The 27,133-nt window shown below is 40.1% G+C and overlaps 1 protein-coding gene across 5 annotated transcripts in view; it reads right to left on the bottom strand.

Moving 5' to 3' along the window:
* The window catches only part of BRWD1 (bromodomain and WD repeat domain containing 1), a 152,577-nt gene that overhangs the window by 105,015 nt on the left and 20,429 nt on the right, over positions 1-27,133 (bottom strand). For all 5 annotated transcript variants that reach the window (XM_066259356.1, XM_066259358.1, XM_066259357.1 and 2 more), the window contains exons 5-17: positions 24,551-24,701; positions 22,403-22,501; positions 21,881-22,041; positions 20,599-20,820; positions 16,833-16,933; positions 15,000-15,070; positions 12,888-12,988; positions 12,071-12,111; positions 10,669-10,767; positions 4,969-5,119; positions 4,585-4,719; positions 2,626-2,754; positions 2,197-2,422 (exon numbers count right to left, since the gene is read on the bottom strand). In XM_066259356.1, coding sequence (XP_066115453.1) covers positions 2,197-2,422; positions 2,626-2,754; positions 4,585-4,719; positions 4,969-5,119; positions 10,669-10,767; positions 12,071-12,111; positions 12,888-12,988; positions 15,000-15,070; positions 16,833-16,933; positions 20,599-20,820; positions 21,881-22,041; positions 22,403-22,501; positions 24,551-24,701 — 1,687 coding nt within the window. The remainder of the gene's footprint in view (positions 1-2,196; positions 2,423-2,625; positions 2,755-4,584; positions 4,720-4,968; positions 5,120-10,668; positions 10,768-12,070; positions 12,112-12,887; positions 12,989-14,999; positions 15,071-16,832; positions 16,934-20,598; positions 20,821-21,880; positions 22,042-22,402; positions 22,502-24,550; positions 24,702-27,133) is intronic.

The following is a 27,133-nucleotide window of genomic DNA, read 5'->3' as shown; positions in this document are numbered from 1 at the left end:
TATTGTCTATGATCTCACGCTCAAGCCAGCGACCCCGTGCTCAAGCTGGTGAGCCTGTGCTCAAGCCAGAGACCTTGGAGTTTATAACCTGGGTCCTCTAAGTCCCAGTCCAATGCTCTATCCACTATGCCACCATCTGGTTAGGCTAGATTACCATAACTATCTTAATATCACTAAAATTTTTTGATCGCTCTCAAAAAACGGGTTAAGAAAGCAAGAACTAGAGACCTAATCTAAAACAATAAAAGGATTAATTAGAAGTGGATGGCCCTGGCCGGTTGGCTCAGCGGTAGAGCGTCGGCCTAGCATGCGGAGGACCTGGGTTCGATTCCCGGCCAGGGCACACAGGAGAAGCGCCCATTTGCTTCTCCACCCCTCCGCCGCGCTTTCCCTCTCTGTCTCTCTCTTCCCCTCCCGCAGCCAAGGCTCCATTGGAGCAAAGATGGCCCGGGCGCTGGGGATGGCTCTGTGGCCTCTGCCCCAGGCGCTAGAGTGGCTCTGGTCGCAACATGGCGACGCCCAGGATGGGCAGAGCATCGCCCCCTGGTGGGCAGAGCGTCGCCCCTGGTGGGCGTACCGGGTGGATCCCGGTCGGGCGCATGCGGGAGTCTGTCTGACTGTCTCTCCCTGTTTCCAGCTTCAGAAAAATGGAAAAAAAAAAAAAAAAAATGAGAAGTGGATGTATCACCCAATTCCTATGAACACAACATGCAACCAAAGAGAAAACAGTAGAAAAGGAGACTTCTAATCCTCTCCTCTTCTCCCCCCAAAATACCCTATGTATACACCTTTTCTTTCATAGCACAAAATATTTAAATGTAACTTGGCAAATGTTATTGGAATGGTAATTGTCTCTATTTGGCATAATGCAGTCACTATTGAAATATTACAGGAGTGTTCCACCCATGAAGGCTTAAGTGCTACAGGAAGTGCCCCTTCCACTATAAACTAATACAATGGGGGGAAAAAATACAGGAAACAAGGGCTTTCAGACACAGGAAAACAGGCAGCACAGGACTGTGATCCCTGAGAGAAGACCAACATATGGAGTCTAGCCTGTCTGGCCTGTGGTGGTGCAGCGGATAAGCACCGACCTGGAACACTGAGGTCTGAAACCCTGGGCTTGCCCAGATAAGGCACATGTGACAAGCAACCAATGAACAGCTAGAGCGAAGCAACTACTTCTCATCCCACACACCCCCGCCCATAAAATCAATAAATATATCTTAAGAAAATGGAGTCCAGCCCTTTGATTGCTCCAGGTAAAAGCCTAGAAGCAGTTTCCATGCTGTAAAACAAGAGAAAACCCAAATGGCATCCAGAAGTCTCACTGAGTCGAGGATAGAGTAGTCAGTTTGGGAGCAAGGGGAAGACTAAAAACTATGCACGGCTGAGTATTAGAGGAAAGTGTGAATGCATGAAGCTCAGAGATACACAGCAAGGACCGATCAATTCTTTGACTAATTAAGGATATGTGCATACATTTGGTAAAACCTCTACCATAGTGGGGAAAAATGATCAAGATCAGTGTGTCAATAAAAAAAAAATCCCAACACCAAGCTCCTAGACCTGGAGGCTAGGGTTGGGTTCTGGGGTGGGCCACCAGGTGAACCCCAGGGTAAAAAAAAAAAAATCCCAGAACTCTCACAGGGCTGGAAATATATAGTTCATTTTTCTCCCAGTCAGAATTGAGAAATTTCAAAGCACAGCAGGAATGCATTTTACACACTTCTAATTTTAACACTCAGAATATCTTTTTTTATTTTTTTAAGCAAGAGATATGAGAAGCATCAACTCGTAGTTGTGGCACATTAGTTGTTTACTGATTGCTTGTCATACGTGCCTGGGGGGGGGGGCGCTCATGCCAAACCAATCACCCCTTGCTCAAGCCAGCAACCTTTGGGCTCAAGCCAGCAACCATGGGATTAAGTTGAAGATCCCATGATCCCACACTCAAGCCAGCCAACCCCACACTCAAACTGGTGAGCCCACGTTCAAGCCCGATGAGCCCACACTTACACCCAATGAGTCTGCACTCACTTACTGGCAACCTCAGGGTTCCAAACCAGGGACCTCAGCATCTCAGGTTGATACTAACTGCACTGCATCACCACCAGTCAGGTTGTAATTGTCTTTACATTTTTCAAATAAAGAAATTTTTTTTTCTTAAAGAAAAAAAAAAGGCTTTGCACTTACTTGTTGCCACATAGCCTAGCTGTGGAACCAAATGTTCATCTGCAGAATTTTCTCGGCCTGGTACTAATCTCTGATACTTAGTTGGATGAGGATTTCCATCTACATCTACCAAGAATGGTGGAGGCATAAGGTGAGGAGCCTGCTGAGTTTGCTCATCTAAGACATAATTATTAGAATCTCTAATCAGTGGTCGATAGTCAGTATGGAAGAACATCTGATCAGGAATCTAGAAAAGGGAGTTGAAACAAAAAAATAGAACAGGGAAGTTTACAGATTGCTGTTTTGAGGTTTATACATGTTTAAACAAATATTAAGCAGTTAATTATAATTAGAAAATACAAGGAAATCAAATTAACACATCTAACCTATTTTCAAAATACCCTTCATAACTACTTATTTTACGTATTGTAAGAAAATATTTAAAATGACCTTTTCATATGGCTTGCTGCATCCAAAACCAAATATTAGAAGGTGCCCATGAGAGTCTGTACAGGCAAAATGCTGTCCATCCTGTGAAAACTTACAGTCAAATACAGCTCCATGCCCTTGTCCTTCAATCTAGGAAAACATAGAAGGAAAAAAGCCTCATTCATGACTGGAATAAAAGTTTGGCACATGTTAACAAGAAAACAAAAAAAGAGGAATAAAGTTAGGACCACATTTATGCAAGTACTTTTGCTATAACAACTGTTTTCATGTTGATAACCTGCTATATATAATATATCATTTCTGGAAAAAAGTTTAAAAATATTTTAATTAAGCATGTCAATATATATTTTCAGGAAATAAAATTCACTTTAGATACTACTAGCCTAAAAGAAATCCTGAAAGAGCTTCTAAGAATTAGTTCTAAGATTGATTAAATGAAAGATGAGAAACCAATACAAAGTGAAGGCTTTCTGACCCATGAATGACAAGCACCTTCATAAACTTTTTTTTTTTTGTATTTTTCCAAAGTGAGAAGCAGGGAGGAGGCAGGCAGACAGACTCCCACATGCGCCCGACCAAGATCCACCTGGCATGCCCACCAGGGGGCGATGCTTAGCCCCTCTGGGGCATTGCTCCACTGAAATCTGAGCCATTTTAGTGTCTGAGGTGGAGGCCATGGAGCCATCCTCAGTGCATGGGCCAACTTTGCTCCAATGGAGCCTTGGCTGCGGGAGGGGAAGAGAGACATAGAGAGAAAGGAGAGGAGGAAGGAGAGGAGGGAAGAGAGGAGGAAGGGTGGAGAAGCCGCTGGGCGCTTCTCCTGTGTGCCCTGGCTAGGAATCGAACCCAGGACTTACACACACCAGGCTGACTATCTACCACTGAGCCAACAGGTCAGGCCCAAAACCTTTTCTTTCAATGTATTAGCAAAAGGCTATTGACTAATAACCTATAAGATAAATTAAAGATTAATAAAGTGTGGTAGTCATGAACTAAAGTCAATATTTCTCTGCCTGACCTGTGGTGGCGCAGTGGATAAAGCATCGACCTGGAATGCTGAGGTCGCCGGTTCGAAACCCTGGGCTTGCCTGGTCAAGGCACATATGGGAGTTGATGCTTCCAGCTCCTCCCCCCTTCTCTCTCTCTCTCTTTCTCTCTCTCTCCCTCTCTCTCTCCTCTCTAAAATGAATAAATAAATAAAAATTAAAAAAAAAAATACTTCTCTGGAGTTTAAACTTACTAAAATGACTGACTGCCAGGCCAAATTTGTAATGCTAAGAAGTCTCAATTCGTGTATAATTACCATAATTTTCCAATATAAACATAGAGTCACATTTACCCATACACCCAAAGCTAAATAAATAACTTTTGAAACTCTTTTCCTCATTTCAATCAGTTATAAAGATAATTTCATGTATATACAACTGTTAGATATTTATTAGGCTATAAATACCCTGATATTTTAGAAATATAAACTGCCAACCCTGACCAAGGAGGGATGCAGTAGATAGAGTATTAGCCTGGGATGCTAAGGACCTAGGTTCAAAACTGAGAGGTCTCCAGCTGGAATGTGGGCTCATCCAGCTTGAGCACAGGGTCATTGCCTGAGTGTGGGCTCATAGACATATCCCCATGTTCACTGGCTTGAGCCCAAAGGTCACTGGTTCGAAGTCCAAGGTCGCTGGCTTGAGCAAGGGGTCACTGGCTCAGCTGGAGCCTCCCGGTCAAGGCACATATGAGAAGGCAATCTATGAGCAATAAGGTGCCACAATTATGAATGGATGCTTCTCATCTCTCCCTTTCTGTCAGCCCCTGTCTCTCGCTCTCTCAAAAATATATATATAATTAAATTAAGTAAATAAACTTTCAAAACAGGCAGATTTGTTTCTAGCTAAACTTTATACTCCAGACACTTGAAACAAATGCATGCACACATGAAAACACCACTACTTCACTTACCATATTAAAATAGTGTTTCATCTTGGAGCCTTTTGTTACATCCCATATAAAAATGCTGCCATCATGTCCTGCAGATAACATTATTCTGGAATCAAAGGGATGTGTCTCCAAAACAAACACTTCATCGGCATGTCCCTTTATTCAACAAAGACATATAGTTAAAAAAGGTTTGCAAGTTTTAAGTTTCAAATTAAAAACCCGTATCGTCATAGTGAATAAGGGCTTTTAAAAATATATTAATAACAGTAATTTATATCAGTACATAAATTTCTATTTTATAATATAAATGAAAGAAACATGTTTAATATAGTAATTTCACAGCTTTAAAAATAAAATTATAGTTTAAAAAATCTTGATTTGTTATATTGGATAAGAAATACCTACCAATAAGTTATGAAGTAGTTGCCCAGTATAAGAATTCCACACTTTGAGGACATGATCATTCACAGCTGTGACAACAATGCTATCATTCTGATTCCAAGCTATCATTGTTACTTTGGGTTTCATAAACCTTTCCTCCTCAGAAGTTAAGTCCCTAAGAAAAAAATACACAATGTGTAAATTCACTTGGATGGTAGACTATACAATGTATACAATCCCTTATCTATAAAAAAATAACTAAACTAATACAGTTCATGTGTTTATCTTACCAACTCTACATAGAGGGTTCATCATATCTGACCCATAACAGATTCTCTATCGAAGGCGAAACCCAGATGGAGAGGGGACGATTCAGAAGCAGTTCATTGGCTAAATAAAGGCTAAATTTCAGACACCAATGCTACTCATACAACAAAGCTTTTTTCCTCTACCTCCTTTCTACTATTCTTTTCTTCTGAACCGAAGACTACTGCTCACAAAATTTAGAAGGTATTTCAACACTTCATATTCATTTTGAAATATCCTCTAATTTTTGTGAACAGGTTTCTCTCTCCCAGAGATGACAAGAAATTTTAGAAAGGCAGAAGGAAGGTAATTCATCTTCACATTCCCAACGTCTAGAAAAGTGCCTGACACGCAGACACTTGACTGGATGAACTGTAAGCAAGACTACTACTTCCCTACAGACTGTCCTATGGGTTTCTCAGTAAGACGTTTTGGATATATGTACTGTATTTGCAATGCATTGCATTTATGAAAGTGATATGCAAAGTTTCTGTAAAATATAGTCAGTGTTAAACAGCAGGAGGATGAGAAAAGGCCTTAAGTGCTTCTGAAATCATTAACACATTCTGAGAAATTAAAAATATGTAGTAAAATAAACATTTCAATTAAAGAAACAGCTGTTCCTGACCAGTCATGGCATAGTAGATAGAGCACTGAGGTCCCAGGTTCAAAACCCCGAGGTTGTCAGCTTAAGCAAGAGATCATTGACATGATCCCAAGGTTGATGGTTTGAGCAAGGAGTCACTGGCTCAGCTTGAGCCCCTGGGTCAAGGCACATATGAGAAGCAATCAATGAACAATTAAAGTGAAGTAAAAATGAGTTGATGCTTCTCACTCTCTCTTCTCCCTCTGTCTCCCTGCCAGTCTACCTCTCTCTCTCAAAAAAAAAAAAAATCAATTAGCCTGACCATGTGGTGGGCCAGTAAATAGAGCATCATACTGAGTGGGATGCAGAGGACCCAGGTTTGAAACCCCAAGGTCGCTGGCTTATGTATGGGTTCATCCAGCTTGAGCGCAGGGTCACTGGCTTGAGCCCAAAGGTTGCTGGCTTGAAGCTCAAGGTTGCTGGCTTGAGGAAGGAGTCATTCACTCTGCTGTAGCCCCTGCCCCTGCCCTCCCACCCCTTAACCCCCTGGTCAAGGCACATATGAGAAAGCAATCAATGAACAACTAAGGAGATTAAGGAGCTGCAACAGAGAATTGATGCTTCTTATCTCTCTCCCTTTCTGTTTGTCCCTGTCTGTCTCTCTCACAAAAAATTAATTAAAAAATAAATTTAGCCTGACCAGGCAGTGACGCAGTAGATAGAGTGTCGGACTGCTATGTGGAGGACCCAGGTTCAAGAGCCCAAGGTCGCCAGCTTGAGCACGAGCTCATCTGGTTTGAGCAAAGCTCACCAGCTTGAGCCCAAGGTCACTGGCTCGAGCAAAGGGTCATTCGGTCTCCTGTAGCCCCTGGTCAAGGCACATATGAGAAAGCAATCAACGAACTAAGGAACTGCAATGAAGAATTGATGTTTCTCATCTCTCTCCCTTCCTTGTCTGTCTGTCCCTATCTGTCCCTCTCTCTGACTCTCTCTTGTCTCTGCCACAAAAAATAAATAAAATAAATTTTAAAAACATCTGGAAAAATATGGAATAAGTAGTGTGCAAACACAATGGAACACAGATGAGAGAATAATTCTAACTCAGTCAGTCAGGAAAAAAAGTGTAACATAAAAGGGAAAATATAAGAAAGACTAAGACCCCACACTCCCCTTTAAACTAAAAGGTAGTCCTTTTATTTCATTTATTTATTTTTAATTTTATTTATTCATTTTAGAGAGGAGAGAGAAAGGGAGAGAGAGAGACAGGGAGAGAGAGAGGAAAGAGAGACAGAGAGAGAAGGGGGGAGGAGCTGGAAGCATCAACTCCCATATGTGCCTTGACCAGGCAAGGCCAGGGTTTCAAACCGGCGACCTCAGCATTTCCAGGTCGACGCTTTATCCACTGCGCCACCACAGGTCAGGCAGTAGTCCTTTTAATAACCTTGAATTTACTAACAGATCCATAATTAGAACACTGAAACAAATAGATCTATCTATTCTTATATTCTGAAAAATCTGCTTTTCAAGATTTGAAAGAGGTAAAACTTTACATGAGAAAAGAATATTCCCACCAGGAAGGGTATTATAAAAAAAGTTCTCTTGGCCCTGGCAGGCTTGGGCTCAGTGGTAAGTGTGTCAGCCCAGCGTGTGGATGTCCCAGGTTTGATTCCCAGTCAGGGCACAAAGAAGCACCCATCTGCTTCTTCATCCCTCCCCCTCTTGCTGCTTTCACAACCTCTCTCTCTCTCTCCCCCTCCTGCAGCCATGGCTCAATTGGAGCGAGCTGGTCCTGGACACTGAGGATGATTTCATGGCCTCAGCCTCAGGCACTAAGAGCTCAGGTGCTGAGCAAAAAAGCAATGCCCCAGATGGACAGAGTATCATCCCTAGTGGGACTGCCAGGCGATCCCAATCAGGGTGCATGCAGAAGTCTGTCTCTGCCTCTGCCTCCACCTCCATCTTCCCACCTCTCACTAAAAAAAAAAAAAAAAGTTCTCTCCATGAAGAGAGTATGGCAGCAAGAAAAGTGAGAAGTTTTAAGTCTCATTTCAAAAACTTTTATTCCAGTATTTACACTAATGTTCCTACTTTCCTAAGAAAACAATTATTCAGAAGTGAACTACAGTTTCAAATTATCTTTACTCCCATTCCCCTTCATCATTTCAATTAATCAGAGTGAAAGTATTTGCATTCACACTAAGATGCTTTTGAGTATCCAAATGTAACATTTTAAAACAATGGTAATTAATCTATTTGAACAAGGATTATCAGAATTCTAGTATATATTCCTTCCATCCTCTACCACAGACCATTCCACAAAAACGTTAAGATCAAATTTACTTTTGAGAGCCCTGGCAAGTTGGCTCAGTGGTAGAGCATCAACCTGGTATATGGAAATCCCAGGTTCAATTCCCAATCAGGGCACACAAGAGAAGCAACCATCTGCTTCTCCACGGCTCCCATTTCTCTCTCTTCCACTCCTGCAGCTATGCTAAAAATAGCTCAGTTGCCAGGCAACAGAGCAGCAGACCTAAATGGGCACAGCATCACCCTGTAGGGGGCTTGCTAGATGGATCCCAGTCAGGGTGCATATGGGAGTCTGTCTCTGCCTCCACCTTCTCGCCTCTCACTTAAATTTAAAAAATATTTACTTTGATACCCAGCACAACTATTTGAGCCACAGAAGAGAATACATTAATTCCTCCTATAATTATTAAAAATAAAGAAAACAGTGAGGATTGACAAAAGACAAAATGTGTAACTTTTCTAAAAATAACTAATAGGAAAAATATAAAGTGAAGCCTTGGAAATAAACTCTAAAGTAAAATTGGTAACTTTAGATTTCTATTACAGTGTAATTAGAACAACAATATTTGCACTGGGCAAAAGAACAGATATGCCTACTCTAGACCAGGCAGTGTGCTAGCATCTTTCCTCCTATCATTTAAAATTCCCAATAAGCCCTGGCCAGGTTGTTCAATGATTAGAGCCTTGTCCCAACATGCAAAGGTTGCTGGTTTAATCCCCGCTCAGGGCATGCACAAAAATTAACCAATGAATGGATAAATAAGTGGAACAGCAAAACAATGTTTCTTTCTTTCTCTCCTTCTCTAAAACTAATTAATCAATAAAAATTTAGGGGAAAAAATTAAATTCCCAATAATACTTAAAGATGGTCATTTCCCCTGGCCGGTTGGCTCAGTGGTAGAGCGTTGGCCTGGCGTGCAGGAGTCCCAGGTTCGATTCCCGGCCAGGGCACACAGGAGAAGCGCCCATCTGCTTCTCCACCCCTCCCCCTCTCCTTCCTTTCTGTCTCTCTCTTCCCCTCCCGCAGCCAAGGCTCCATTGGAGCAAAGATGGCCCGGGCGCTGAGGATAGCTCTGTGGCCTCTGCCTCAGGCGCTAGGATGGCTCTGGATGCAACAGAGCGACGCCCCAGAGGGGCAGAGCATCGCCCCCTGGTGGGCATGCCGGGTGGATCCCAGTCGGGCGCATGCAGGAGTCTATCTAACTGCCTCCCCGTTTCCAACTTCGGAAAAATGCAAAAAAAAAAAAAAAAAAAAGATGGTCATTTCATTTTCCAATGATGAAACAGACTAATATTAAATGACATTCTCAAATCAAGACAGTAATAAACAACCTAAGTAGTAGCTGAGCAAAGGTGGAGCTCCAAAACATGTATTCTTTCCACCATCAGTACTGTCTCCCAATATATATATACAAACGAAAAAGAACTGTTTATTTCAAATTTATAATATTTATTGGGTATAAAACTTACCTCAAAGATACTCAAAAAAAGGTATGAAACTTTGGAGTGGTAGAGGAAAAAGATAGAAGGACAAACTTGCTTTCAATGTCATTTCACAAGCCCAAATTTTAGGATTCCAAAAATAAATAAGTAAATAAATAACTTCCATTGGAGCACAACTTTCTTACCTTAACAATAAGCTATGTTTGCTCACTTTATTCACCATACTTAGCTACCAAGACTTATTTTTTTAATTCCAAAAATCTTAAATCTTATCTACAAAAAGATTTCCACATTTGACAAACCTGAGACATTTTTTTTTTAGATTTTATTTATTCATTATAGAGGGGGGAGAAGAGAGAGAGAGAGAGAGAGAAGGGGGAGGAGCAAGAAGCATCAACTCCCATATGTCCCTTGACCAGGCAAGCCCAGGGTTTTGAACCAGCAACCTCAGCGTTTCCAGGTTGACGCTTTATCCACTGCACCACCACAGGTCAGGCCTGAGACATTTTTATAATATTTTTTTAACTATAGGTGGTTTTAAATGCAACACCTAAGAGGAAGAGGAAGTTTTGAGAAACAGAAGAACAAGTATGTTGTTCTTTCCTACATAAATGTTAAGAATAAATTCTTAGGTTCTAGCTCATTCACTCAGTGCAGCCCAATGAATGGACATCCCAGGTTGGATTCCCAGTCAGGGCACACAAGAGAAGCCACCATCTGCTTCTCTCCCCCACCCTTTTTCCCTTCTCTCCCTCTTCCCACAGGCAATGGTTTGACTAGTTTGAGTGTAGGTCCCTGGTGCTGAGGATAATATGGTTGATTCAAGCATCAGCCCCAGACGGGTTGCTGGGTGGATCTTGGTTGAGGCACACTTGGGAATCTGTCTCACTACCTCCCCTTCCTATCACTTAGGGAAAAAAAAGAATAAATTTTGGGGATACATAAGATTTAAGTATCTATCAGACATGCAGAAGGAAGCCATTCACTTCAACAGCTCTTCATAAAAGGGGATAGCTCCAGTCCCCTGAACAAAAGCAAGTACTTATGAGGTACCTACTTTAAAACGAACCATCTCAACTTACCCTGAGATTTTGGTAGCCATATCCAATAAAATGCTTCTCCATTCTAACTGTTCAAATCTCCAAATCCGTGCTGTTCCATCTCTGCTACCACTTAAAAACCTTAAATTTAATAAAAGGGGAAAAAAGAGGACCTTATACTCACATACATACTACCAACAGCGACAGTTAAAATCACAAGCAAAACATTTTTAGTGTAGCTATCTTGACTGCAGGTAAATCTATAGGTGTTAAATCAAAAGACAGGGCTTTAAAGTATATCTAAATGAAAAAATCTGGTTTGCTATAATTTTCTTGGCTCTGTGAAGTAAAACAAATTTCAAAGTCAATCATTAGCTTCTCAAATAGATTGAGTTTTGAGGAGATAATAACACCTGGAGTGGGGTGGAGGATGCGAGAGTAGAAAGACATACGAGAAAATTAGTAAGAGCAATAGCTCCATTTGAAGCATCTTAACTCTTAAACTCAAATTAATTTATGCTGGAAACTGTGTAAAAATAACCTTTTAAAGAAGTGCTAAAAACTACAAAAGGAGAGGGGTTAAGGAGAAATAAAGTTGGGTATAGAGGGGGATAAATGGTGAGGGACAGAGACTTCTCTTGGGGTGGTAAACACACAACACAGTTTACAAATGATATGTTGTAGAATTGTGCACCTAAAACCTGTATAATTTTGTTAACCAATAGATCCAATAAAAACAAAAAGAGAAAAAAATTTAGCTGATGTAAGCTAAAGGAGACCTACATTTGGTCACAGGAGACAGCAGAAACTACAATCCTAAAAACTTACACTTCATGTACTTCCCACTGCCCCAGAAACTTTTCAACTAATATACAGTGGTGAGCAAAAGTAGGTTTGCCAGTGTGAGTAATAAAAAAGTTCATAAAGCGCCCTGGCCGGTTGGCTCAGTGGTAGAGCGTCGGTGTGGTGTGCAGAAGTCCCGGGTTCGATTCCCAGCCAGGGCACACAGGAGAAGCGCCCATCTGCTTCTCCACCCCTCCCCCTCTCCTTCCTCTCTGTCTCTCTCTTACCCTCCCGCAGCCGAGGCTCCATTGGAGCAAAGATGGCCCGGGCGCTGGGGATGGCTCCTTGGCCTCTGCCCCAGGCGCTAGAGTGGCTCTGGTCGCAACAGAGCGACGCCCCAGAGGGGCAGAGCATCGCCCCCTGGTGGGCGTGCCAGGTGGATCCTGGTCGGGCGCATGCGGGAGTCTGACTATCTCTCCCCGTTTCCAGCTTCAGAAAAATACAAAAAAAAAAAAAAAAAAAGTTCATAAAGCTATTGTAATACCATAACTGCATGTCTTTTTCCATATGAACTGTAAACCTACTTTTGCCAACCCCTGTATTTACCCCAGTACATCTGCCTAAAAGCATACATGTAACCCAGAATTATAAGCACACTTACCGATCACTACTGTTACAAAATTGGATACTGTCAACTTTATCCTAAATAGGGGGCAAGAAGGGGGGAGAACAAACACAAAGACATCATCTGCATAATCTGTAAACAAAAAGGTTTTTGAGCTAAAAGCACATTTTTTACAAGAGTTCTGCACTTGTACTGCTTAGTCTTATTATTCAAATGTGAATTACACATTTAAGTGCAAAAAATTGAACTATGAATCTAAAAGGACTACTAAAACATAGCTCTTGTCTCAAAGACAGACATACTGTAAAATATCTGTATAAAAATTGATGTGTGTGTAAGGTGATCAAAATATAAAGGTTTAATAAGCAGCTGATAACAAGGCTGAATATGTGTATGGTTTTAAGATTCTTTAGATGTAAAATATTTTTCTTCTTTTAAAATGATTTAATTCTATGTTTATAAATAACCTCACAAAACTTCATTTAGGAGAAAACATGACCTGCTCACTAACCAAAACTTCAGAATACTGAGTTATATATCTTACTATACATTAATATTTATAAAATAGTATTCTGGTTTCATGAGCATGGTTAAGATAAATAGGCCCACTTGAACCTAACCCACCCAAAATCAACTGTCATAATCAAGATTCTGAACTTAAAGCTGCAATAAACCATTGGAAAATAGCAGCACTGTCAAGGTGCTCCCTGAGTTGTCAATAACCTTCACCTTTAAATGCAATTCCTCCTACAGTAAAATGAAAATTAGAATCCATATCAATTTTTGTTAACAATACATATCAACAAGAATATTATTAAAATTAATCTACCAACTTTAAAATGTGAATACTTACAGTGTGGCCTTCAAGTTCTGCGATTTTTTCAGGGGCTTCAAAACCCAAAAAGTACATTCTGATTACATGATCAGTACTACCAGTGGCTAAAAACATACCACCTGAAATAAAAATGTTTAAGTTCAAAGATCCAGTTTATAACAAATATCTGCCCAAACCAAATTTCTGTATTAAATTAAGCAAGATTTCTTATTTCAAAAGTTTAGCTCAATAGACCCATTTCCAATTCACTATATAAAGACATTTTGACATTAATATAATGTAGTGCAGGGGTAGTCAACCTTTTTATACCTACCGCCCACTTTTGTTGTATCTCTGTTAGTAGTAAAATTTTCTAACCACCCACCGGTTCTACAGTAATGGTGATTTATAAAGTAGGGAAGTAACTTTACTTATAAAATTTACAAATCAGAATTACAGTAAGTTAAAGCATATAATAATAATTACTTACCAAGTACTTTATGTCAAATTTTTGCTAAGTTTGGCAGAATAAATCTTTATAAAACAACTTACTATAGTTAAATCTATCTTTTTATTTATACTTTGGTTGCTCCGCTACCGCCACCATGAAAGCTGGAATGCCCACTAGTGGGCGGCAGGGACCAGGTTGACTACCACTGATGTAGTGTGATATTAGGTTTATAATAAATATATATTTGCTCTTCATCGCCATTTATGGCACAGCTCATAAACCCTTCGAAATCTCCTAAGTGATAACAGCAACAAACAGCCTGACCAGGTGGTGGCACAGTAGACAGAGCATTAGCCTGGGAGGCTGAGGACCCAGGTTCAAAACCCAGAGGTCGCGGGCTTGTGCACAGATTCATTTGGCTTGAGCACAAGCTCACAAGCTTGAGCACAGGATCACAGACATGAGCCAATGGTCACTGGCCAAAAGTCACTGGCTTATGTAAGCGGTCACTGGCTCAGCTGGAGCCCCCCCCCGACCCCGCCAAGGCAAATATGAGAAAGTAATCCATGAACTCAAGTGCCGAAACAGTAAGTTGATGCTTCTCATCTCTCTTCCTTCCTGTCTGTCCCTGTCTTACTTTCGCATGCGCTCTTAAAAAAAAAAAAAAAAAAAAGAGCAAGAAAGATATCTTGATATTCTCAACAAACTCATTTCAACCACACCAGAGTTTATATTAACAAGGTGACTTTTGGAAAGCACTGAAAGGGGAAGGGGTGGAGGGAGGCTGATTGCTAGGAGAACCAACCATATGATTAGAGGATTGGAACTTGCAGTGCACTCTCTGGGGAGAGAGAAAGAAGAGAGATGAATCAATCGCCATGGGCAATGATTTACTGAGTCATGTCTATGTAAGGAAGCTTCCATTAAAACCCCCAAAGAACAGACTTCAGAGAGCTTCCAAAGAGGATTTTGTGGAAATCTCTAATCTATAGGCAGTAGGTCAGAAGCACAGGTGACAACTTGGTCTGAAGTTTGAAATGGGGCAGGGAGAATCATGTAGGACTGAACCTTTAACCTGTGGCATCTCTCACTATTTTCTAGGTAGATAGTATTGCTTCTCCACCCCTCTGCCGCACCTTCCTCTCTCTCTCTTCCCCTCCCGCAGCCGGGGCTCTATTGGAACGGGGATGGCCCGGGTGCTGGGGATGGCTCTGTGGCCTCTGCCTCGGGTGCTGGGGTGGCTCTGGTCGCAGCATGGCGACGCCTAGGATGGGCAGAGCATCGCCCCCTGGTGGGCGGAGCGTCGCCCCATGGTGGGCGTGCCCGGTGGATCCCGGTCGGGCGCATGCAGGGGGTCTGTCTGGCTGTCTCTCCCTGTTTCCAGCTTCAGAAAAATGCAAAAAAAGAAAATAAGAATTTTGGTATATCATACTGTCAGGGCACATGACACAGGAATCACTGATGTGGAATCCCTGAGCCTTTAGCCAGCTATCTCTTCCATCACTGACTCGGATTACTTTTCAAAGTCAGAAAAAGGGAGAATGGAGGAGTGGAAGACTCATAAGAAACTAATGAAATTAACACAAATTAAACCTAATGAAATAAACATCAGTCATTTATTATCTATCTGATAAAGGCTCTTAACAATAATGTGGTCACTCAATAAATGCTAAAATAAAACTAAGAAAAGTAGTACTTACCAACACTAAAAGAAGAACAAAGCATCTGAACGCCTGGTCTAGGCTTTTCAGTGAACTTCAAAGGACGTGGACTTTAAAAGATGGTATTTTAAAATTAGTTTTACACATTAACATGGTTTAAATATTAATTTTAGGAAACAGCAGGCCTACTAACCCCCATCTTATAACTGAAGTGACAACAGCTTAGAGTCTAAGAAAATTCAGCATCAAGGATGCAGGACATAAAACCACCAAGGTATAGTACTGTCCAACAAAAATGAAATGCAAGCCATATTTTTAACTTTAAAATTTTTAGTAGTGGGCCCTGGCCGGTTGGCTCAGCGGTAGAGCGTCGGCCTGGCGTGCGGAGGACCCGGGTTCGATTCCCGGCCAGGGCACATAGGAGAAGCACCCATTTGCTTCTCCACCCCTCTGCCGCGCTTTCCTCTGTCTCTCTCTTCCCCTCCCGCAGCCAAGGCTCCATTGGAGCAAAGATGGCCCGGGCACTGGGGATGGCTCTGTGGCCTCTGCCTCAGGCGCTAGAGTGGCTCTGGTCGCAATATGGCGACGCCCAGGATGGGCAGAGCATCGCCCCCTGGTGGGCAGGAAATCGCCCCTGGTGGGCGAGCCGGGTGGATCCCGGTCGGGCGCATGCGGGAGTCTGTCTGACTGTCTCTCCCCGTTTCCAGCTTCAGAAAAAAATGATAAAGAAAAAAAAAATTTTTTAGTAGTTACAGTAAAAGTGAAAGGAGAGGCCCTGGCCAGTTGCTCAGTGGTAGAGCGCTGGCCTAGTGTATGACTATCCCAGGTTCAATTCCTAGTCAGGGCACACAGAAGAAGCACCCATCAGCTTCGCCACCCCTCCTTCTCTCGCTTCTCTCTCTCTCTCTCTTTCTTTCTTCCCCTCCTGCAGCCATGACTCAATTGGAGTGAGTTGGCCCTGGGTACTGAGGATGGCTCCATGGCCTCTGCCTCAGGTGCTAAGAAGAGCTAGGTTGCTGAGCAACAGAACAACACCCCAGATGGGCAGAGCATCACCCCCTAGTGGATCTGCCTGGTGGATCTCAGTCAGGGGGTATATGAGAGTCTGTCTCACTGCCGCCCCTCCTCTCACTAAACTTAAAAAATAAATAAATAAAGTGAAAGAAGATGAAATTAGTTTCATTTCATTTAACTCAAGATATCTAAAATATCACAACATTAAAGACATTTTAATGAGAACTTGAGATTCTTTCATATTAAAATTTTGAAATCTTTCAAAGTGTACTGCATACTTATAATCTCACTTGTAATGTTTTCATCAAATATTCAGTTTTCATAAAACCTACAGTTGAAAAACTAAATTCACAAGTTCAAGTAGTTTGAAATATGCTTAGAAGTTTTGTAATAACTGAATCAGGTATCAGTTTTTAAATCTAAATTAATCTCCATTACACCAGCCATATCTGGAGCACTTGACAGTCACATGTGGCTGGTGGGTACAGCACTGTGCAGCAAAGGCTCAAATTCAGGTCTTCTTATTCTTAAGTGATCCTGCCTAAATGTCTATGTATCTAATTATACATTCTCTAATAGCTTTTAAAATGTTTCGCATATATGCTATCTCATTTTTTTTTTCACAAAATGTGCCTATTAAAATAGAATAATAGCCATGCTTCCTTTACATATCTAACTACGAAATAGAAAATTGTAAACAGTAACTAGTCAGTATAGCACATATGCTGGATAAAATAAAAATTAAGTTCAAAAGTAAAAAGGCAGCCACAATCCATAATTTCTCTTTGTAAGCAGACTTTATTAAACTAAATCATAACATTTAACAAGAAAGTTTATTACATGACTAAAGTCACTTACCTGAATTTCAGGGAGTCTAAATTCCACTGCCAAAAACAAACTGTCCCATCAGCACCAGTAGAGACCATGTACCTTTGAGAGCCTTTGGCCATTGGGCTAAACTAAAAAGCAATGACAATATAACTCAGTTTCCTGAGCTTCTACTAAAGGTGTAATTTAAATAGTTTTTCAAACTTAACTTCAACTGATGCTCTAAAATATAAGAAATCCAAAAATACAGAAGACACTATTACAGTGAAAGTGTAACAATGAAAAAGGAAAGTCTGACTCTAAATTAATTTACAAATGTAATCTCAGTAAGAGAGACAGAAAAAGTTTTACAAAGAGAAAGTAAAGATCTAGTCCTATGACTATGAAAACTTATCACCAAGCCTAAATAATCAAAACTATAGGGCACAGTAGGTACACTGACAGAATAACCAATGGAAAAAAAACTCTAAAATGGACCCTAATACAAGACTTAAAATAAGGGTGCCATCTCAAACCAGGTGAAGAAACAATAAATCCGTGCAAAAATAATAAGGGACAACTATGCAGCAATCTGGGGGGGAAAACCTGGATCTATCCTCCAGATTGTATACCAGGATAAATTCCTAGTAAATCACAATTTAAACATTTTTTTAAGCCTGACCAGTAGTGATGCAGTGGATAGAGCATCAACTTGGAATGTTGAGATTGCTGGTTTAAAGCCCTGAGCTTGCCCAGTCAGGGCACATGTGAAAAGCAAGTACTACAATGCTTCCTGCTCCTCTCCTCTCTCCTTCTTCCTCTAAAATCAATAAATAAAATCTTAAAAATAAAAAACACCCTGGCCGGTTGCTCAGTGAATAGAGCATCGGCCTGGCATATGGACATCCTGGGTTCAAATCCTGGTCAGGGAACACGGGAGAAGCAACCATCTGCTCCTCCCTTCCTCCCTTATCTCCCTTTTCCCCTCCCGCAGCCAGTGGCTGAACTGGTTCAAGAGTGACCCCAGGCTCTGAGGATAGCTCCACTGGAGAGCATCAGCCTCAGATGCTAAAAATTGCTCGGTACTCAAGCATCCACCCCAGATGGAGTTGCTGAATGGATCCCGGTTGGGGCACATGCAGGAGTCTGCCTCACTGTCTCCCCTCCTCTCACTTAAAAAAAAAAAAATTAAAAACCATAAGAATATTGTAAAAAAAAATACAAACATTATATTGTAACCAGAATACGGCTAACATCTGTATTTAGTTAAAAGCCAACTATACTACACAAACAAGCTGAAGAAAAAGTTCAATCCAGTCCAGAGATATCCAAGCCTTAAGAGAAAAGAAAATACATAGAAAACAAGAAACACATCCTGAGTGAAGAAATAACATGAACAAAAATATAAATGCGATAGAGAATATGGTAGGTGACAGCAATGGAAAGATCTATAGGACTGAAATGTTCATTTTTTTGAAATGGGTAGTGAATTTGGACCCAATAACAGCAAATTCAGAGGTAACTGTGGTTAGCAAAACAGTTAAGGCAACCGAAAGATTTGTCTGATGGCAATATACAATACTGATTGAGAGGAAACAGGTAACATTAAAAAGCCAAGATTCAATCCAATCAATCCAATTAATACAAGAACCTTAATCTTTTCTACCCTCAGAATGGGGAGGAAAGTCAGGAAGAAAGAAGCAATACAACTTGCTGATCCATGAGACATTCAAGAAAAGGAGTTAAAAAAAAAAAGGGAAGGAGTTTAGCAAAGGAAGACCAGCACTGCCATTTAGCAGAAAAGAAAGAGGAAGAATTGGGTTTGGTGGTTTTTTAAAGATGATCCACACACTTATCATTACAACATCTCAAAGAGTATAATTTATAACCTGTATTATGATTTTTCCCCAAGGTTATATATTTTGTAAGGAGCTAGGATTTAACCTATGATTTCTTCAAAGATGCTTCCTTACAAGCTCTATCTCTTCAAGTATATAAAATGAAGGGTTTAGGCCCTGGCCGGTTGGCTCAGTGGTAGAGCGTCGGCCTGGCATGCAGGAGAACCGGGTTCAATTCCCAGCCAGGGCACACAGGAGAAGCACCCATCTGCTTCACCACCCCTCCCCTCTCCTTCCTCTCTGTTTCTCTCTTCCCCTCCCGCAGCCAAGGCTCCATTGGAGCAAAGTTGGCCCAGACACTGAGGATGGCTCTGTGGCCTCTGCCTCAGGCGCTAGAATGACTCTGGTCACAACAGAGCAACGCCCCAGATGGGCAGAGCATCGCCCCCTGGTGGGCATGCTGGGTGGATCCTGGTCGGGCGCATGCGGGAGTCTGTCTGACTGCCTCCCCGTTTCCAAATTCAGAAAAATACTAATAAATAAATAAATAAATAAATAAATAAATAAATAAATAAAATGAAGGGTTTAAATGTTAAAAGCAGCCTGACCAGGCGGTGGTACAACGGATAGAGCGTCGGACTGGGATGCAGAGGACCCAGGTTCGAGACTCTGAGGTTGCCAGCTTGAGTGCGGGCTCATCTGGTTGAGCAAAAAGCTCACCAGCTTGGACCCAAAGTCGCTGGCTCGAGCAAAGGGTTACTCGGTCTGCTGAAGGCCCATGATCAAGGCACATTTGAGAAAGCAATCAATGAACAACTAAGGTGTCGCAACGAAAAACTGATGACTGATGCTTCTCATCTCTTTCCATTCCTATCTCTCTGTCCCTATCTATCTCTCTCTGTCCCTGAAAAAAAAAAAATGTTAAAAGCAACTGTTTAAATCTAAATTCTAGAATATGGACTAAAAATAAGTTTGGCCTTGCCAGGTAGCTTAGTTGGTTATAGCTTTGTCCTGATTCACCAAGGTTGCGGGTTCAATCCCGTCAGGACACATATAAGAATCAAATGAATGCATAAGTAAGTGGAACAACAGATTAGTGTTTCTCTCTCTCTCCATCTCTCTCTCCCTTCCTCCCTTCTTTCTAAAATCAATAAAAAATATTTTTTCCATTTATTCATTCATTTTTTTATTAATTTTAATGGGGTGACATTAATAAATCAGGGTACATATGTTCAGAGAAAACATCTCCAGGTTATTTTGACATTTAATTATGTTGCATAATAAGAATGAGTTTAAATATATGTACTTCAGCAAATTTAATTAGCTTATCAAAATCCACAAGTTTGAAAGTAGAAAAATTATTAACTGATTACCAGTTCTTTTTTTTTTTTTTTTTTTTTTTGAGACAGAGAAAGATGAGAAACATCAACTCGTAGTTGTTGCACTTTAGTTGTGCACTGATTGCTTTCTCATGTGTGCCCTGATTGGGGTGGCGGGGGGGGTGGGGTGTATGGAAGCTGGCTTCAGCTGAGTCAGCAGCCTTGAGCTTCAAGCCAGCAACTTTTGGGCTCAAGCCAGTGACCATGGGGTCACGTCAAGGATCCCACACTCAAGCTGTTGACCTTGCACTCAAGCCGGATGAGCCCACACTCAAGCCAGTGACCTCAGGGTTTTGAACCTGGGTCCTCAGTATCCCAGGCCTACACTCTATGCACTAGTGGTGTTTCTAACTGAGTCATTCAGCTTAATCATAAACCTAAAGGAAGCAGTAAGTCATCTATTAAGCATTCACATAAAGCTCTAATTGCATTACATATTTATTATATCATTCTTCCAAGATTCAAGAAAAATTATCTTTTCGATTACTAAATTTTAAATAGATCATATAATTATAAGCATATTACTATTTCTCATCTCCGAAGTGAAAGAGTTTTAAAGGAAAAGATAATATTCAAATGTGCCCATTAATGTTAGTTTACCTGTAAAGACGTAATTGACCCCGTGTGTCCTTGGAGTACAGCAACAGGGGCACAAGTTCTCAAGCACCACACTCTAATGATTTTATCACAGCTCCCTGCAGCAATCATTGTATTCTCATAGTTTACAGCCATATCTGAAATTTCTGCAGAATGACCTCTTAATGTGGATAATAGGCGGCCATTGTGTGTTGACCATATCTTCACCAAACAATCATCTGAACCCTGAGAAAAATACACCCAAGATAAATGTTAATACAGATATCTTTTACATCATTTAAAAGAATGCCATTTACATATCACTCAAATTAGCTATAACTCCTCCTCTCTCTTTCCAACTGAAGAATACTCTGTAAATTGTGACTCATGCTTAGAACACTTTGAGTGTTTTCTTCAAATCAAAGGATGTCTACATAAAGAAAATGTGAAGTTTTCATTTCTATGGATCAGACCACATTATAAATACTCTTCCCAAAATTATCTGCCAAGTAATAAGTCCAACTAAAAGTTCATGGCTTGCCTATTTCAAGAACAATGGTTAAATGTGAGTTTAGTTCACATCAAGCTCAATAATTTGATGAGTTAAAACAGATCTACATTTCACAGGCTGAGAAACAAGAGTAGTTGTTCCCCAAAATAACTAAAAAATAATGGGACTAGCACCTTCATTTTAAACAATGAAACAACAGAGTCTAAAATTTATAGTACCAGCCAACATCCATCCATTCTGCAAATAGGTATCTACACAAAATCTCACATCTGAGACATAAAATGTAAACTGCCTGCCCATGCTAATTTTCCTTAAAACATTCAAAATGTAAATTAAATTTCAAATATTTATATAGTTTTACAATAATTATAATAATTATAATATTTAAGTGTTCAAGTAATCAATTTCCCTGAATTAGTAAGTACATACTCAATGTGAGTATGAATCACCTGTAGAGATTTGGGTATTTATAGGAAGGGTTTTGGTTTGACTTTGGATAATACACATAGTAGAAATTAACCCAATTCAGTAGGTCTAGAATGGGCTGAAGAAGTTTTAGGTGAGCATATTTTTAAACACTGTGATAATCATGCCCAAGAACCACAGCCCACTGCACAAGACCTGACTATCTGTATCTGAATCACTTGAGACACCAAAAATGCAAATTTACAGGTCCCCACACCAGACCTAGTAAGTCAAAATCCCTGAGAATCTATATGCTTTATAAGACTTCTTAGAAGATTCTGATGAATGCCCAAATGCTCCAGGTAAATTGAGTTTAAAATATTAACTCACTGTAAAGATTCTATGTCCTGTCCTATCAAATGCTACACAGTAAACAGCAGATAGATGTCCAAGAATCCTTCTGTGCATTTTTATATGCTGGTACATAGTTCCTGGAAATGCTGTGCTAAAAGTGGAACACCCTGTGAGTTGTTTGCCTCGATGTATCTCCACTAGGAAATAAACACAACAAAGATGGTTAAGGGGTGCCAGTATGTAAAAAGCTAAGAAAAACTCCAAAACAAAAATCTATGTTCAAGAAATCCTAAGAACACAGGTTTCTTCTCAGTTCTATTCTATTATAACCACTGGTTCAGACTTTTTCCTACAGTGAAATTGCTTTCCTTTAATTTTTATTACTTTTAGTAATTATTTTTAAATAAGAAATTTGGAAATCAGTCCTTGTTACTACTGAAACAACGCCACCACCAGTATCCACCAGTATTTTCTTTTAAATTTTTACACAGCAGTTACAAAGATGGTTAAGAGATTAGAAGAATGGTTTCAGACATCTGAAAGGCCAGCCTCACTTACCAAGGTTTGGTGGGGAACCATAGTTCACCGGCATTTCAGGAGGTCTTCCTCTATGAAGAGCAGCAAAGGCAGAGCCCTTCCAAACTGTGTGCCTGCAGTCTTTAAAATGAATTTTAGATACACATAAAATCTTGACAGTTAACCCCAAGAAAGATTTTATAGAATACTTACGTATATTTTAATAAACTGTTTATTCAAAGTTTTACCAACTAATATACTTAACAGAAAAGCCCTAGAAGTTTATTAGACTATTTCTGAAAGGAAAAAAGAAATTTCAGACATCTCAGATACAGCAACGACAACTAACATTATGTAGCACTTTACAATTTACAAAGTGCTTTCCACATACATTATCTCATGGGATCCTCACAACAACCCTGTGAGGTAGGTATGAATCGCCAATTTACAAGTGAGGTAACTGAGGCTCAGAGGTTCAAGGGCCTTTAAACAGATCCACTGCAAGTGATTAGTCAAGATGGACCACAAAACCAGATCTTTTGACTCTTAAGTCCCATTTGCTACCAAATAAGTTATTTTTTAATATGGAATTAAACCATACAATTAATGATAAAAAGTCTTAATCACAGCAGGTCCAAATCTGAAAATTTTTAAGGAAAATTTTAATTTCTTTGACTTATATAGAAATCTTTGATTTAATTAACTACTCAGATGTTATTTTTAAAATTAATTTTGGCCAATATTACCATGACTTGAATCTCCTTTGGAAAATGACAAAGTTAAATGTCTTTCTTCTTGTTTAAGGGTTATAGCTGATCTTTAAAAAAGAGCACATATGTACAAACTATGATTCAGAACACTAATTCTAAAGTTCCATCCCTCTTTGACCTATCAGCAAATATGCTAAGAAAAAATGTCTGCCCGTCTATAGGAGGGAGCAGCAAAACACAGATTATGGTGTGCTAGAAATTAGCTTTTTCACAACTGAAAAGAGGATGGGAAGAAAGGCATCCTACTAAACCTCCACTGAGCCTCGGGTGCCCCAAACTAACAGGTATATTCCGTTTTACATAAATGGATTCATTACCACTATCCTGATCAAAGAGCAGTTACCAGGCATCCTCCCGTGGCACTGATACAAAACAAAGAGTAATATGGTCTCTACCCTAGGACAGCTTGCTGACATCTCTACTGTCTGCCAGCAGTTCTAAAGCAGTGCTTGTCACAAAACGACATTGAGCTTGACCCAAGTAAAGAAAACAGGCTACTCAGGTAACTACTATATAACAACCTAAAACAGAATAATTACAAGGTGAATAGGGACAGAGAAGAAAGAAGAATACGAAGTTTCCTGGTTCAAGCCACAGTGTGGCATGGCCACAGAGCACTAAGAAACAACTCAAGCTGACAAACCAGTCTGGCATGGAACCAAGAGGGAGGGTGGTCCTTTCTCAGTCAAGCTTTTTATACTGCTGGTACAGCTAAGAGGCAGCATCACAGCAGCAACAGATCTTAAAAAATAATCACGGGGGATGAACGTGATGTATGCTCAAGATCAGAAGAGCCAACATTCTTGCCCATTAGCAGTTAAGCCACGTTGTATACATAGTTCATATCACATACATATACTTAGTCTAAGTGATTTTTACCAAGCTAACAGAAAAAGAACAGCAATTCCAACAGTTTGCTACCACATAACTTAGCAAAATAACTTGGTGAAAAAAGAACCATGCAATTACATATTTTGGGTGCTTGTTTTCAGACTGCTACCAAATTTAGAAAACCATTTCCCCTTTGTAACAAAGGGCTTTCAAAGATCTAAATATCAAATGAAATACTTCTAGCATTTAAAGAGTTTATTAGACACATACAATTACATTCAATGAAGTTATAAGTGAGCTACAAAATGAAGGCTTAGAACTCACATTGATAAAACCTCAAACACATCTCAGAATAAATTCAAAGTTTTTAGCTAAACATCTACACCTTCAGTTTTTTAAATGCAGAAGGACTCATTAAACACTTACGTAATAAAATTCAATGTCTACGCTAAATGCAGAGAATTTTATAGTCCACAGCATGGTGTATAGTTACATATAACCTTTCTTCCACAATGCTCACAATACTTCACAATTATAATAATTATCAAGCTAGTAATACAAAGCAGAACACTTCTTCAAATTAAGGTACCTTTTGCTGTACGTAGCAAAGACTGCCTTCCTGCACCAAGTAAAGAAGTAACTCTTGAAATACTGGGTGGAATTTCTTTATCCAACATGGGACCGATGCGCTGGCAAATTTGCAACAGATGATCAGGAGCCACATGCTTATTGGACAAGACCTGATTAGAGAGCAAATTTCAAAAACATTTTATAATAGTATCAAAAAATATTAAATATTTAGGAATCAATCTAGCAAAACATGAAAAACATATACAATAAAAACTACAAAACTGCTGAAATTAAAGATGATTTAAATAGACAATAAATTGATGTATAGATTCAAAGCCTTAAAAAGTCAAACAGCTTTAAAAAAAAGAAAAAAGGAAATGTTGAGAGCTAACAATACTTAACTCTATTACTTAATATAGTATAAGGACTGATTTTTGACAAATTATTTTTTGTCAAAATAATTTTTTCAACAAATGGTGCTGAAATAACTGGATATCCATTTGTCAAAAAAACAAAACACTTTGATCCATATATTGCACCATAAACAAAATTTTCTCAAGACAGATCACTGATTTTAAATGTATAATCTAAAACCATAAAACTTATATAATAAAAGGAAAAACACTGGATAAAATCTTTATGACCTCAGATTAGGCAATTTTTTGTATCTTTTTTTTAAGTGAGAATAAGGGAGATAGTGAGACAAGACTCCCACATGCACCCCAACCAGGATCCAGCAGGCAACCCCTATCTGTGGCTTGAGTTCGAATCAACCAAGCCATCCTCAGCACCCGAGGCCAACGCTTGAACCAACTGAGCCACTGGCTGTGGGAGGTAAAAAAAGAAAGGGATATGGGGACATCCATAGACCAGGCTGACCCTCTATCCACTGAGCAAACGGGCCAGGGCCAAAACTTAGTTTTTCAAATGGGCAAAGGATTTAAACAGGCAGTTAACCAAAGATATACAGATGGTAAATACACACATGAAAAGATGTCCAATATCCCTGACAACTGATGAAATACAAATTAAAACCACGCAGTGGATAAAGCAAGCGTCAACCTGGAAACGCTGAGGTTGCCGGTTCAAAACCCTGGGCTTGCTTGGTCAAGGCACATATGGGAGTTGATGCTTCCAGCTCCTTCCCCCTGTCTCTCTCTCCTTTCTCTCTCTCTCTCTCCCCTCTCTATAATGAATAAATAAAATCTTTAAAAAAATTTAAAAAAAAATAAAATAAAAAATAAAATAAAACCACGGGATGATTACTATACAGTTGTGCCTTGAGATACGAGCAGACCAACATACTTTTTTAAGATACGACTGTGACTCAGTCAGTATTTTTGTTCAAGATCCGAGCGAAATTCCGAGATACGAGTTGTGATTTGGGAAGCTGTCGCTAGTTGGCACGTCAGCAGCACAACACCAGCTTCTCGTTCTTTCTCATGTGTAATCCACAGAATCAAGTCAAATCTCATGCGCTGTACTCGTTCTTGCATCATCTTTGCATTTTAACTAACTTTTTTTGTGTGCTATCATGGGGCCAAAGAAAGTGAGGGACAGTGGTGAAAAGAGAATGATGTCGATAGAAGTAAAGCAAAAAATAATAGAAAAACATGAGCGTGGTGTACAAGTGATTGAACTGGCAAGGCTGTACGACTGCAACACATCTACAATTTGTACCATCCTTAAACAAAAGGATGCCATCAAAAGTGCAAATCCAGCGAAAGGAACAATTCTGTCCCAATTAAGGACAAATATCCATGAAGAAATGGAGAAGCTTCTGCTGGTGTGGGTGAAAGAGAAAGAACTAGCAGGAGATACTGTGACGGAGACTGTAATATACAAAAAGGCCTGTATTATTTACAACTTGAAGAAGAAAGAACCATCAACTTCAAAAGAGGCAGTAGAAGACACGTTTAAGGCAAGTCATGGCTGGTTTGAAAATTTCAAGAAGAAATCTGGCATCCACTCCATGGTGAGGCATGGCGAAGCTGCGAGTGCTGACGTTAAGGCAGCTGAGGAGTACATCGCATGTTTTGCTGCACTTATCGCAAAGGCTGGCTACATCCCCCAACAAGTGTTCAACTGTGACAAAACAGGATTGTTTTGGAAAAAATGCCCTGGAGGACTTTCATCACTGCAGAGGAGAAGCTGCCGCCAGACCATAAACCCATGAAGGACTGTCTGACCCTTGCACTGTGTGCAAATGCTAGTGGTGACTGTAAAGTAAAGCCACTGCTAGTGTATCATTCTGAAAATCCTCTAGCCTTTAAGACTCACAAGATTCTTAAAGAAAAACAGCAGGTTATGTGGCGCACCAATGCTAGGGCATGGGTTATGCAGCAGTTTTTTACTGAATGGGTAAATCTCATCTTTGGTCCTGCATTGAAGAAATATCTTCAAGAAAATAAACTCCCAATGAAAGCAGTACTAATCCTTGAAAATGCTCGAGCCCACCCACCTGGTCTTGAAAATGACATTCTCCATGAGTTCAAATTCGTGAAAATCCTCTACCTCCCACCCAACACGACTTAAATCTTGCAACCTATGGATCAGTAGGTCATTTCCAACTTTATAAAGCTTTACACAAAGCACTTGTCCC

The sequence above is a fragment of the Saccopteryx bilineata genome, chromosome 2 (genome assembly GCF_036850765.1).
Source record: "Saccopteryx bilineata isolate mSacBil1 chromosome 2, mSacBil1_pri_phased_curated, whole genome shotgun sequence".
Classification (NCBI taxonomy): domain Eukaryota; kingdom Metazoa; phylum Chordata; class Mammalia; order Chiroptera; family Emballonuridae; genus Saccopteryx; species Saccopteryx bilineata.
The sequence above is the reverse complement of the archived record's forward strand: the minus strand, read 5'-3'. Positions and strand labels throughout refer to the sequence as shown.